The 14,088-nt window shown below is 42.7% G+C and overlaps 1 protein-coding gene across 3 annotated transcripts in view; it reads right to left on the bottom strand.

Moving 5' to 3' along the window:
* Window positions 1-490: 490 nt before the first annotated feature.
* Tatdn1 (TatD DNase domain containing 1) overlaps window positions 491-14,088 on the bottom strand; it is a 33,815-nt gene continuing 20,217 nt past the window's right edge. For 2 of the 3 annotated variants that reach the window (XM_028871870.1, XM_028871872.2), the window contains 6 exons: window positions 12,093-12,178; window positions 11,795-11,835; window positions 9,374-9,450; window positions 5,202-5,272; window positions 4,076-4,202; window positions 491-589 (listed from right to left, as the gene is read on the bottom strand). In XM_028871870.1, coding sequence (XP_028727703.1) covers window positions 493-589; window positions 4,076-4,202; window positions 5,202-5,272; window positions 9,374-9,450; window positions 11,795-11,835; window positions 12,093-12,178 — 499 coding nt within the window. In that variant the 3' untranslated portion in view covers window positions 491-492. The other variant, XM_028871871.2, reaches the window with a different exon arrangement.

A 14,088-nucleotide genomic window follows, 5' to 3' on the forward strand; every position in this document is an offset into this window, starting at 1 on the left:
TTTTCCTTAAAATGAGTGGGAAAATGAAAAGTATAAAATTACAGATAAAATAGTTTGGAGTAGAGAGGCTATTAATTTTTTTTTTTTTTAAACCAAGGAACAATAACCTGCTAGAAGCAACTGAGAAACTTTAAATCTGAGCTGCAGCTTAGAGCTGGGTTCAAAAGTCATGGGTCAGAGACCAAGAATTGAGAAATAGGCTTGTTATCAACTTAACTTTGATATAAACCAGGATGTGCTGGGTAAGTTTTAGGGAAAACATCACTGTCCTTTCAGACTTTTGATGAAATTACACAATAAAAAAGGTTGTTGTTGTTAACTAAGACATTAACAGCCTAAACAGTGTTGATCCAACTTTCTGGGTCAAAGTGAAGGGTGTAAGTTATAGTGTTAGCGTTTTAGAGAATGACGGCAAAGATTTCCTTAAGGAAGGAATCTTCAGGTTTACTATGAAATTCCACATCATCAAAAGAAAACACATACAAATAAGTATCAGGAAAAAAATACTTTAATAGTGTTGTTATATAGCGTGTTGGCTAATTCCAGCGGATCTTCTTCTCGGACTGCTGCCATTATCTCCAATATTTGACTGAAAGAGAACAAGAGGAGCAACTTTCTAAGAATATATTGTTTTAAAGATATATAATCACCTTTTCCCGTGTAAGAAGAAATCTTGTACCCTTCCTAAGGAAGTTTAAGAGTTATTAAAAGTTATTATTGTCAGTAATATCAGTAAGAAAACATGACCAATTACTGGCAATCAGAAAGCTCTGGAGCTACCTTGCAAATAAAGAAAACTGAAAACCAGGGTCATACAAGTGCAGGACTAACGGAACTGCCCAGGAGTGAGAGTCCTTTAAAACTGCAGGTCATAGCACATCTGTTCCTGGCTAATGAGCATCTTAAAAAGGAACTGTATGCTGCACATCGTACAGGTCAAGTACCTTTCTGCTTTGGGTTTAGTTGTATTTATATTGACACACATATAATGATGGTATTGGGGAGAGCCGGGCCAAAAACTTGAAAGGTACCGCTTGCTGAACTGTCTTTAACAGACAGCAAGGGATGGTTGTGTGCACAGTAAATACAAAATGGCAAGTTCAGAAGCTGTGGCGGGGGTGGGGGTGGGGGGGGCAGAGGCCTCTTTGTTTCTTTGCACAGAATGATGACCAACAGTAGTGGTTTCCTAGCACTATTATCTGTAGGTAGTTTTTAAACACGGATTAGAAAGTTGTAGTCCAAATTAAACATTGAAATGTTCCTTGTCATGAGCTTTTTGTTCCCTTGATGAGTATCCTAACTGAACACCACCCCAAATAAATAGGACAGGGCTTTAAGATGAGCTGGAACTGTAGAAATTGCTCCAGTATGACAAAAGCCAGCTTGACACAGATACCGAACAGAGGAACTCCGTCAATACTGAAATTCTAGAGTGCAGTTGTCTGCAGCCGCCAGCTTGCAGACTTGGTGCTGCTGCTGACTGCGGTGGCCCAGGCACAGCTGCTCTGCTAAGACCCGTGCAGCAGTCGTCTTACTATTCTGAAATTTGTGACAATCACTGGTGCTTAGTGAAGCGTTTTGTTTAGCGAGCCGCTAATAACATCTGGCAACCTGGCCAGGCCCTTTGTATCCAGTATATTTCTCTGTAGCTTCAGGGGCATAAAGCTGCAGTTATTTGTTTTTAAATATAGCATTTTGGGGGATTTAACTGCTTTTGCTTATTGTGACAATTTTTTTCAATTACTTGTGTGTGTGTGTGTGTGTGTGTGTGTGTGTGTGTACATAGGTGCAGGGACCTGAGGAATCAGATTTCCCTGGAGCTGGAGTTACAGGTGGTTGTGAGCTGCCCAATATGTGGTGCTGGGACACAACTCAGGCTCTCTTGTGCCCCTAATCTCTGAGCATCTCTCCAGCCCCTGCTGTGTGTGACTCCCTTACACTAGGCACAGGCATTGAAGTCTTGCAGTACCTACTCTTCACCTTTCAGTATTCCCCACAATGACAAGCAGTTAACTCTTGAAGAAAAAAAAGGATGTTGACATGGTGGTTCAAGATTAACCCCAGTAGTTGGGAGATTGAAGCAGGGGGACTAGGGATTCAAGGTCACCCTCTGCTGGATAGCAGCTTCCCAAACTGCCCAGGCTGCACGAGATTCGGACTCAAATAAAAACCTCCACTCTCCTGCTTCTAGTCTCTTTGGGTCATGATGGAGTCTACACTGCTGCCAGACAAAAGCCCCAAGGGCCTGGTCTCACTTCGCTGTCCTAGATTTCTCTTCTTCCACTCACCTCATCCTACTTTCTGCCACACTAAACTGCCAGGCTCTTCTACAGTCTACCTCTGCTCAACATGTTTGTCTGTCCGACCTGACTCCCAGTCGTGCTTCATAAACTGCTAAAATTGCTCATTAGGAAAGCACACTCCTGGGACCTCTCAGGGCAGACATGTTAACTCCAAGGCCCAGTCATCAACTGACGCCTCCGAAGCAGCTTACTATCTTGAATTGTGTTTGTTTGTTCGCTCCCTTATCCAAAACTCATGCCACAGTGACCTACTCATCCAGTGGGTGTATGATCATAAGAACTACTGATTCTTCTAGGTAGCCTCAGTAACCACACAATTCCTGACACAGCAGGAGCTCCAAAATATGTCTCAAGAAATGGATAGCCTAAAGGAAAGGAAGACCTGCATGCAAACAGTTAAAACAGGAAACTCAGTGGAGTGGAAGATTATAAGCAGCAGAGGCACCTCTATCGGAAATGTTGACCCTTTCAGCTAACAAATGCTGATTTCCCCAAGGTCTGCCACTTAGCTAACTACAGGACAGGCTAATACACAAGCTTTCAGTTCTTAAGTCTGTATTAAAAACTTGACATTTTGCCTTGCAAATTTACAGCTACCACCAGCAGCTATGATTTTACAGAGCATTAAGTACAGAAAACTAAGTTGGCACTACATCCTCCAAGTGTATGTGTATTTGCCAAGTGGTTGTGGCAAAATAACAGCTTCTTTATTGTCTTGGGATCTCTAGTGTCCCTTAGATTGTCGAATTATGAGAAATAATGTCTTCTAATTGAATCTGAAAACTCCTCCACCACCACCACCCCAGGCCAAAACAAAACAACAAAATGCAAGTGGTATTTTACAAGCAGAGTACAAAGAGCCCTCACCTGGGGGTTTAAGCATCAGTTCAGTACTGCCAGAACCAGTGTGTTAAAACAAAAGATCCGTATGCATGTGTAAAAGGACACTTTAATTGGCTTTTCTGCCTGCTGAGTTTTAGATCTGGCTTACACTCTTTATTACAAACTTGTTTAAGGCATATTTTCAAGACATTACAGTCTTAACAGAAACCCTGATAACTAATCTTTGTAAATGTCAGGGCAAGCCTACAGTGGCAAACCACATTAAACCAATATAATCTAGACTTTCTCTGAATAGGTGCCCATAAAATGATAGGACCAACCTTGTTTGCCAGGAGATTGATTCTTCTTCACAGCTCTCTACATATAGCCTATTCTGGATTGCTTTTTCTTTTCCCCAGGGGACGTTGAGGAAAGAACATCCTGTCACGTATTTCACTGTGCGGCTTAAAGAACTGTGTTACCTCCCTGGAGTTGTTGCTGTTGTCCATATTTAACTTGCAGACAACCATTAACTAAAGGTCAGCCAACAGGTTATAAACAGTAGCAGGGAATGTGCACTGGACTGATTCTGTGGCAAGCTTTAACGTCTTTTCCTTTTCCTACAAAGTGACAAACGACCAAAGCCACAGATTCTCACCAAGGCAGTCCAGTCATCTGGATGAAAGGACGTGAACCTAGGAGATGACACAGCTATTCAGATGCACATATTTCCAAACCACTGTTCAAATGGTCTTCGACCTGAACTTAAACTTGACCTTGGGTCAGGTGCCAATAGATGGCGTATCACTAACCGCAGTGCACAACTCACTTGTTTGAACTAACCTGAACCTGACTGGAATGCCAGAGGACGTTCATTCTGCCCCTCCATTCACTAAGTGGCCGTCAGTGGTCACCTCTGACAGCTGTGAAGACCAGGAAAAACAACTTACATGATATGGCAGGGCTCGTTTCTATCTTTTAAACAGTACCCGTTTTCCCATTTCTTTTTGGTAGGAAATGAAGTTTTTATGTGTTTTGATCCAGCATGTGTACTTTTAACTCCACACCAAGGTGCATCTAGAGTTGGGGGAAGAAGAAAGAAGGTGTAAGGAATTTAGATTTCTAAATCTTTTTTATGAACATTACACTAGAATATAACCTAAAATTATGAGCCATTTTCTAACTTCCAAAATGGCAAAATTAATGTAACAGAAAAGAGTTCAAAGGAAAGCATAATATAAAGTTCCAAGCTGCACCTTGGAAAAAAGACTGGTTTTTATCTATTTCATTTCCTTACTAATGTGGCTAGTGTGTGACATGTTTTGGGGGAAAAAAGACCTAAAGGTACAAGAAGTACCACTGAAAGGCTTCAACATTGAAGACTGCTCTGTGCTGCTTCTACTGCATGTAAAAGCATGGCTGAGAATCCTGTCTGTCTCCCAGGATCAGGATGCCAGGCAAACGTTCTGTCCCTGAGCCATTTCCCTCTTACTGCTTTTCGAATGGCTTGCACACTATACAGGCATTGTACTTTGAATAAAATCGTTTTCGTGACTGTCTAAGGACATAAGATTAATTTCCCTAGAGTGGCTCAGTCTACAGACTTGAACAAACAGCAATCCCTGAGTTCCCAGGTTAGGTCAGAGCCCCAGCCTTTAAACTTGTTTTAAGAGAGGACATTCTAAAATCCTCACACTGAAGCATTTGATCTCATTTGCTGCAGTTTGTTTTGAAAGGGCTATAGAATTAATCTACTCTAACAGAGGTAGAGGAGTCGCTCCAAACCCTGACATAAACTGCTTAGAGGGCTCATTAAATATTCTTAAGTACAGACTGGTTATTAGATTCTGTCACTTTTTTAAGTTTTGAGGTTTAGTCAAACTGAAAATAAAAAAATCCATGTAACTACTTGTCCATTAATAACAACCTCCAAAAATCTAAAAACAAAAAAAAAGCCACATATTGAGATTGCAACTAGAAGTCAAATGTCCTCTAATTTTTTTGGGGGTGGGGGAGCGGTTGGGAGACATATTAGAGTTTAATATGAAACTTGAATTTCTGGAAACATCTACTTACCTGTTTCAATCATTAGTTTTTCACTAGGTATTGACTTCAGAACTTCCAAGTTAGCTTCTGTTTTCAGTGAGCTTGAAAACAATATTTTAAAATGATATTTGGTGAGTAATTTCTTAATATAAGACACTTATTTTAAGAGTTAAAAAACCACAAAGAATTTTGTTCTCATTATGCTTTAGAAAGTATACATTCTTATCCTGCACAGAGCCCAGACTGTGGTCAACTTCAAATCTACCTCTACTTTTGTCCTTTTGTAACATTTACAAAATACTATTTTTACTTCTGTGTATATAGGCATGCATGCACACTGTGTGAATGTCTTGGGTATGGGTACCCCAGAGCCAGCAGATTCCTTGCAAGCCACTCAGTGTGGGTGCTGAAAACCAAACTTGGGTCCCTTGGAAGGCAGCAGGTGACCTTAACCACCGAGCCACCTGTCCAGCCCCCAGATACTTCTTCAATGTGAAGGTTTGAGGTAGCATACTGATTATTCGTGTCTTTAGGGGATATCCTTTTTCATACTTACCAGTTGAACTTTTAATAAACTTTATATATTAGCCTAAGTAAAATTTAGGTTAAGAAGTATTTGTGTAACTTAGAATGGTCATGAGGCTCTTAGCTTTGCCTTTTAAACTGATTTTCAGCCGCTGAAACAGACTTGCTGCTTCCAAGTCTTTGCTGTCCTATAATAAGACTTACATATTTGCACCCTCACTGCAAGTGGCCAAACTCCACTCCATGAATGTGCCTTTGGCCTCAAGACTTGCTTTGGAATAATGGGGTAGCATGGCTGTAAGCAATGCACTTCTGGTGGTTAGAATAGTGTCTCAGCAGCATTGCTGACAGTTACCCTTTCAACTAGGTGCCCAGAAAGAAAACCTGTCAGCCAGACCCAGCTCACCCAAGACCTGTAAGTGGGAATGGACATGCCTTTAACTTGCCAGCAAGTTTTGGAATGATTCAGTATTCAATGTGATGAGAAGTACTGTCCTTGTATTTAAAAAATATATAATCACAAATTCACTGGGAAGACATTTCAGAACATTTTTAGGTTCATAGCTAAGCTGAATAGAAAGCAGAAATCTCACACACACACACACACACACACACACACACACACACACACACACACCTCCCTCATTCCCCTCATGTAAAAGCACACACTAAAAATTCTGCCACAGTGGTTATATTTGTTAGAATTGATACACCCACACTAACACATCACCACGATCCAAAGTCCAGGTTCTAATCAAGCTCACCTTCTAATCAAGTACCTTCTATGGGAATGACGTCTCTCTTACAAACTGGTTTACTGTCTACAAGTATTGTATATTCATCCCTACCTTCTTGATCCTGGCAACTACTGCACCTCACCCACATTTTTTTGGTTAAACTAGTGGACACCTGTTACCCCAACTCTTCGTAGTAAAGCAAAACACAAAAGGAGAAACAACAGCCTTTAAGTGCTAAGTGACTTAAATGTTAAAGGCCCAGAGAAAGAGACTCGCAAACCAATTCACCCAAGCAGTACCCCAGAACTAGGTACCTAGAATGCTGAGCTAGGCCTGGAATGGGAACTGAAATGATCTGCAAAGTCTGGGCAGAAAAATGATAAGGTACATGGATTACCTGGGACTCAGGGATGCGGTTGGAAGGACTTGGGGACAGCCAGCACAGCAGGGCAGGAACATGGGATTGAAGGTGCAGATTGAACTGACAGTCCCTTCTTTTATCTTACTCTGCTCTAGAATGCTGGCCTGCACATTTATAAGTCCCTTGCCTACTTTTCTAGCAAAGATCATAGGACAGCATTCTAGAGAAAATCAACCCAGAAAAGGGTCTCTACAAAAGGACACCTGGGAATCCACTGTGGAAAAGTCCAGCTCTCATCTGAGCCTGGCAGTTGATTGACTGACTCACATAGAGCTTCCAAAGAGTTGTTTGTGACAAGATTTCATATAGCCCAGGCTGGCCTCAAACTTGCCTTCTAACTGAGGCTAGCCTTTTATAAATTCTTACTTCAGCTTCTAGGTAGGCATGTGCCACTATGTCCAGCTTTTTTTTTTCTTTCCTTCCCAAACAGCAAAAGATTGCCTGGCATTTGAAGAAAGTCCCCAACAACATTAGGGACCAGAACTGAGATAAAAGCAGCAGACCAGTGAGAAAATGACTTCCAACTATAGTGTCTTCAGACAGAAGGCACTCCATCTGTTAGGACGTTAGAGCTAGAAATGAAAGCTGAAGTATATTTCACTTTAAAAAGTTGAAAATAAAGCAAATTTTGGAAGGTGTTAAAGTAGGAATGGAAATTATAGAAAAGATGATACCAGTTACCAATTCTGAGATGTCCCCAAAAAAGAAAGAAAGGATATTCCCAAAAGTGATTTAAAAGGGGGGGGCCAGTACAGGAGTAGCAGGCTGTGTGGCAAAAATCAAGACGTGAACCCCACACCAACCAAACCCTACACAGGAAAGGACTGGGGCTCTGCTAGCAGTCACCTGTCACCAGCACTGGAGCCTCTCAGAGACTCAAAAGTGGGTCCCCTTCCTTCCGTTAACTAGCCAAGCTCACGTTATCAATATATCCACTTCCCATGAACATTTTCTCAGGAAGCAGAGAATGTGTTCACCACACCAACGAGATGACACCATGGTAGTTCACACCTGTATCTCAGCACTCCGAGGCTGAGGCAGGAGGAGCCACACAGTTCACAGCCAGCCTGGTCTACATGAGAGTTCACCTCAGAACAAAACAAAACCTACCCCAGAACACATGAGAGCTGGAGAAGTGAAGACTCGGGGTTCTATCAGAAGAGACAGGAGTCCGGATAAATAGAAGGGCCTGGAACTAACCAACTATCTAAATAGGCTTTCTCATGGAGAAAACCAAGTAAGACATTTGCATGGAGCTACAGAAAGTGCCAGAAAGCCTCAGCTTATCTTGTTTTGTGAAACAGTGACTCACTGTGTAGCTCAGGCCAGCCTCCAACTCACTATCCTCCTGCTTCAGCTTCCTGGGAGTTGAGATTACAGGCCTGTGCCGTTATGCCTGGCTGGGCTTCAAGTTTTACAATCAAGGAAATAAAAATATGAGGCCAGTTACTCAAAAGCAGAAGTGTCACATGAAAAGACAAGTGAGCAAGTCCACCACATGGGAGCAGTGACTATAGAAACAATGACAACCACATGACCCAGGTCCTGAAATAACACTGGAAGGAAGACAGGGAACAGCGGAAGCGGGGGTCAGGGTGGTGTGTATCTTAAGGACACAGACAAAGGAGGCACCAGAGCTGGAGTAGGTAACATGACATCGATGGCCAGCGCCAGAGAGCCAAGTGCTTGTAAACTGACTGGGGTGGAGGCTGCTAGGGGAGGAGCAGTAACCGCTGCTTCTGGTCTTTTAGTGCGCTTGACTTCATCACTATATGTACGTTTGACTATCAATTTATAAATGTAACCATTTCGTAGGAAAGAGTCATCCTGAGCTCTGCTCCATAGGAATAAGCAAGACCACCATTCTGTTTCCCTTAGAATTTATACCTAATGTCACCAGTGGCCACTATCAGGGCAACACTGAAGAGGGAGAGCAAGTCACACTCTAGTCTGTAACTTCACTGGCTTCCTAAGGACAACCTGTAGAAAACACTGGCAGACAGATCTGGCAGAAAACAAGGCCAGGACCTTGCTGTGCTGGCTGCCTTGTGAGGGTGTCTGAGGTTCAGTGTGGAGTTACAGAGGAAAGGTCACGGGCATGAGCCAGAGGACAGGTTCTCACACTTGGGGTAACTGTACACCTGTTGCCTGACTTGTGTGGCCTACAGAAGTACACAGATGACTGTCATAGAATACTCTTTCCCACGGCCAACATGTGAGCCTTACATAAAATGCTGTGAACTATGTATACCTATGAAAAGCAAGAGACAACCTGAGAACAGACTGGATTGCTAAAGACAGTCAGTGCTGACCTCAACACAATTGTTTCCAGTATCAGAATGCAGCACAACAGCATGTAACTTTTGAACACTGGCCCGTGATAACAACCTACTACATCATGTCTTACATAAGTAGTTGCTAAAATTCTCGGACAAGGATCACTGCAGAGCATACAAACGTTAGTAAATCTTCTCATATAATAAAAATCAGGGAAAATAGAAAACAGCCTAAGAACGTACCAACCATTAAATCCTATGTAAAGGTCCAAGTCAATCAAAGCAGCAGCTGCTTCCTTTGTACCATCAAATGAATGCACCTAGGGATATACACATATAATTTTAGTATAAAGATCTTAAAAGCTACAATAGCATTGATAGACTTTCTAAACAAAGCCAGAAATATAGGTAAGGGTTTTGAGTCACAGTTTTTTAATGTGGTAGCACATACAATCAATGCTCTTCTTTCCAACCAGACTTGGTAATCACAACCTGTCATCCTTCCCGGTGACACAAAGCAAGGAGTTAGCTGCCCAAGGTTTCTCTGCAGCTCCAGGGGTGGGGGTGGGGTGTCTCTACTTCACCCTCTCTGCAGACTCTCTCCGAAGGACACAGTAAAGGGAGCCACATTCTTACACAGGAGGAGGAAAGGTCCGAGAACACTCATTTAAAATACAAGATTTCAACAGAGTATTTAAAATATACTGAAAATCCCATTGCATTTCTCTGCTACAGGATACTTTTCTTTTAGAGGAGAAATGATTCATCCTTAAGAGGTAAGTTTTAAGAAGCTCTATACAGTGGTGAGAACGTTGCTTTTAAAATGTCACTTACTGGTCCGGAAGGGTGGCTCAGCAGTTAAGAGTGCTTGCTGCTTCTGCCGAGGGCCTGAGTTCAGTTCCCAGCGCCCACGTGGAGTCCTCTAGATCACCTGTAACTCCCGCTCCGGGATCTGATGCCCTCTCCTGACCTCAGTGAGTACCTGTGTGTGTGTGTGTGTGTGTGTGTGTGTGTACAAAATAAAAGTACATTCAAAGACAAAAATGGCAACTGTTACATTATCCACATGAGCGACACAGGCAGGAAGGGCTGAGATCTTTGTCTCCTGCTTTAGCTCTATGTATGTAATACAAAGCAATAACTAACAGTAACACTCCCTTACAGCTCAAGTCGTCACCACTGTCCAGGGAGAACATGTTCTCAGCTGTGTTATACAGCTGCCTGAATGATCTGATCCTTCCCTCAGCATTTCCAGTGAACTAAAAAAAAAAAAAAAAAAAAAAAAAAAAATCTTCCAGCAATATAAAGATAATTTAAAATGTGATTTCTTACAAGTCAGTTAGAGCACTTGTTGTTAATGCTTTATTTGGCAATTTCTTCTATTAAAGCCAGGCATTTCGGTTGGCTTTGCTGTTCCTGGTATGAACTTTTGGAAGTTACAGACTTATCAGCATAAAGTTTTACTTAGAATTGGAGGAAAGTGAGTGAGAATGGAGTCTAGAAAGTACAATAAATGCCATCAGTAATGCCTAGGTCATTAATTAAAACCTTTCTCAATTCCTAAGTAGAGCTCCCGGGGGACAATTATAGAGCACAACACACTTAGTAAACTACAGAGGAGATATGCAAAGTAACATTAACATGTCAGCAACATGGAAGAACATACACCTATCAGTGGCAGTGTGAAACACCAAGCAGAGGAAGCCTTGGAAACTATGGAGGCTCAGCAAGATGGTCCGCTGGGTGAAGGTGCTAAGCTGATGACCAGAGTTCAGTTCCTGAGACACCCACTCGGTGGGAGGAGAGAACCGACTTCTGCTGCAGGCTGTCCTCTGACCTCCACACAAACACCATGGCACATACGTGTTCATGTTCACACACACGTTAAATGTAATAAAAATGACAAGTGTGTTCCTTAAATTTTCAAAAAAGAAAATATGTAAAAGGGTCCAAGCAAAGCCCTAAGTCTTACAGTAAATGCTCAGGGTTAGGCCCTACTTCCTAGACTGGAACAACGGAACTGTGACTTAGATACCTAAGCAACAACCTTTACCTCAAGAGATGAATCTCCTGAGACTGTATTTCACATTTTGTATATGTGAGCAGTTTTTAAAGGCGGACTATCTCCTGGAGCCTATGATCCCAAACAACTAGATATCACTGTCACAGACCCCACAGCCAAGTGGTAGTAGAGAGTATTTATGGGATGTTTCAAGAGTAATGACTGAAATGAGCACATGAGGAACATATAAGAACAGAAGGCACATCGTGGTGGGGGAGCTCGAAGCAGAGTGAAGAGTGGCTACTCTCGCCTTAGGAAAGAAAACCGGAAGGGCACGGTGGACTACTTGAAGACATTGCAAACACTGGTGTGTGTCTGCCGGACCACTACACAGACGAGCCCTGAAGGACGTGGTAGGAAGAATGCAGTGATAGCACGTGTCCATTCCCATTGTTTCTCCTGAGTAGGCGTGGGTACTCACTCTTGTACTTTGACAAAAGAAGTGTAACTAAAAGTGGTGTTATAAATCTAATAGTAAATTTACACGTCTTTCAACTAAGAGACTCAGTAACCTCACTTTTGATATCCGAGTCAGCCGAAGCCAACCTTAATATCAAAGGCGTATTTGAATATCCCATATTAACACAGCTATTGATACTTACCACTCCACCTATACACCGGTCTCTATTTCTTCTCATTATGTCTGTGAATGAAAAAAACAAACCTTTCAGCTACTTTAGCCTAACTGCCACACAGTTCTTAAATTGTAAAGATATGAACTGGGTGGTGGTGGCACAGCCTTTAATCCCAGCACTCGGGAGGCAGAGGCAGGTGGATCTCTGAGTTTGAGGCCAGCCTGGGCTACAGAATGAATTCTAGGAAAGGCTCCAAAGCTACACAGAGAAACCCTGTCTCAAACCACACCCCGCAAAATTGTAAAGATATTTCATTTTTACTCACCCAAAAACTCAGCATGTGAGTTTCGACAATGAAGAAACATTGGTAATTGTGTTTGTTCTGACAGTTCAAATTGTTTTTCGAAATATCTGCACAATGTAAAAAAATTTCCACACTAAAATTTTTATGTTAGCATAAGACATATAGCAAATAATTTTTAACTGAAGGAATTTTATTATCTAGAAATGGGAATATGAAAGTGAAAATAGTGAATTCAGACATTAAAATCATCAGGTTCATTTCTGCCCCTGAACTTCTGGAAAGGGGTGCTTCATTTGCTAGGATTACACACTTATTTCTGCAACGCCCATCAGTCTCCCATCTGAAACTGGTGCTCTATGCCTTTATTAACTCATGTTTGGGTCTAAACCACCTTTTCAGATTCTGCTGCACAAGAATAAGCAAAAGTAATTTTGTTTCAGTTAAAGTGAGGACATTATGCAGGTTATGAAACAAAAACTTGGAAGAAAAGATTAAGAATTACTACCAGTAGTGGGCTGGGCTGGGGACAGAGCCGAATGGGGAGAGGCCTTGCCCGGCACGCACAAGGCCCTGGGTGGAGTCCCGGCACTGCATGAAAGTGAGTGTAGAGCATCAGGACTTGGGAGGTGGAGACAGCCGGTCAGAAGTTTAAGATCTTCAGCTACCTGATTAGTTTGAGGCCAACCTGGGCCACATGAAACCTGTTTCAAAAACCCCAATACTGCAAGCTGCCTCTTCCACAGGTACTGAAGTAGTACATGTGTCAACATCCAGTGTGCTCTGTCACTGTGTACATGTGCCAACATCCAGTGTGCTCTGTCACTGTGTACATGTGCCAACATCAGTGTGCTCTGTCACTGTGTACATGTGTCAACATCCAGTGTGCTCTGTCACTGTGTACATGTGCCAACATCAGTGTGCTCTGTCACTGTGTACATGTGCCAACATCAGTGTGCTCTGTCACTGTGTACATGTGCCAACATCAGTGTGCTCTGTCACTGTGTACATGTGCCAACATCAGTGTGCTCTGTCACTGTGTACATGTGCCAACATCAGTGTGCTCTGTCACTGTGTACATGTGCCAACATCAGTGTGCTCTGTCACTGTGTACATGTGCCAACATCCAGTGTGCTCTGTCACTGTGTACATGTGTCAACATCAGTGTGCTCTGTCACTGTGTACATGTGCCAACATCCAGTGTGCTCTGTCACTGTGTACATGTGCCAACATCAGTGTGCTCTGTCACTGTGTAAATGGGACCATGCAGGTGGCTCCAGCTATACGCTGCAGGCAATGATCTCTCCAGGGTGCTCATCATGCATAACTCCATGGTTCAGCTACACGACCAAGTCACTATCTTATAGAACTAAACAGTTTAGAAAGTCCCTTTCTGTCACCGTATAGGCAAATGTATAATTCATTAAAATAACAGAAGCCCATATAATGTGCCCAGAGAATTTTATATAATTCAAGAGAAGGAAGATCCCTGGGTTCAAGCTTAGACAGGTATCATTAAGAGGTCATGTGGGAAGCCTGGCAGTGGTGGCGGCGGCGCACGCCTTTAATCCCAGCACTCGGGAGGCAGAGCCAGGCGGATCTCTGAGTTCGAGGCAAGCCTGGGCTACCAAGTGAGTCCCAGGAAAGGTGCAAAGCTACACAGAGAAACCCTGTCTCAAAAAAACAAAAACAAACAAACAAAAACAAAACAAAACAAAAAAAAGAGGTCATGTGGTATGTGTGTGGAGGTGGGGTGTGAGGTCGGGGATCTGGAGAAATGACTCAGTGGTTCAGAGCACTGGCTGCTTCTCCAGGACACAGGTTCACTTCCCAGCACCCACACCTCACAACCATCTGTAACTCCAGTTCCAGGGGATCTGATGCCCTCTCCTGGTCTTTGCTGGTACTGCACACACATATGCAGGCAAAACACTCATAAACATAAAAATAAATGTTTGAAAGGTCAAGTGAGGGCTGGTGAGATGACTCAGCAGGTAAGGGCATCTGCTACATGATGATG

The sequence above is a fragment of the Peromyscus leucopus genome, chromosome 20 (genome assembly GCF_004664715.2).
Source record: "Peromyscus leucopus breed LL Stock chromosome 20, UCI_PerLeu_2.1, whole genome shotgun sequence".
Classification (NCBI taxonomy): Eukaryota; Metazoa; Chordata; class Mammalia; order Rodentia; family Cricetidae; genus Peromyscus; species Peromyscus leucopus.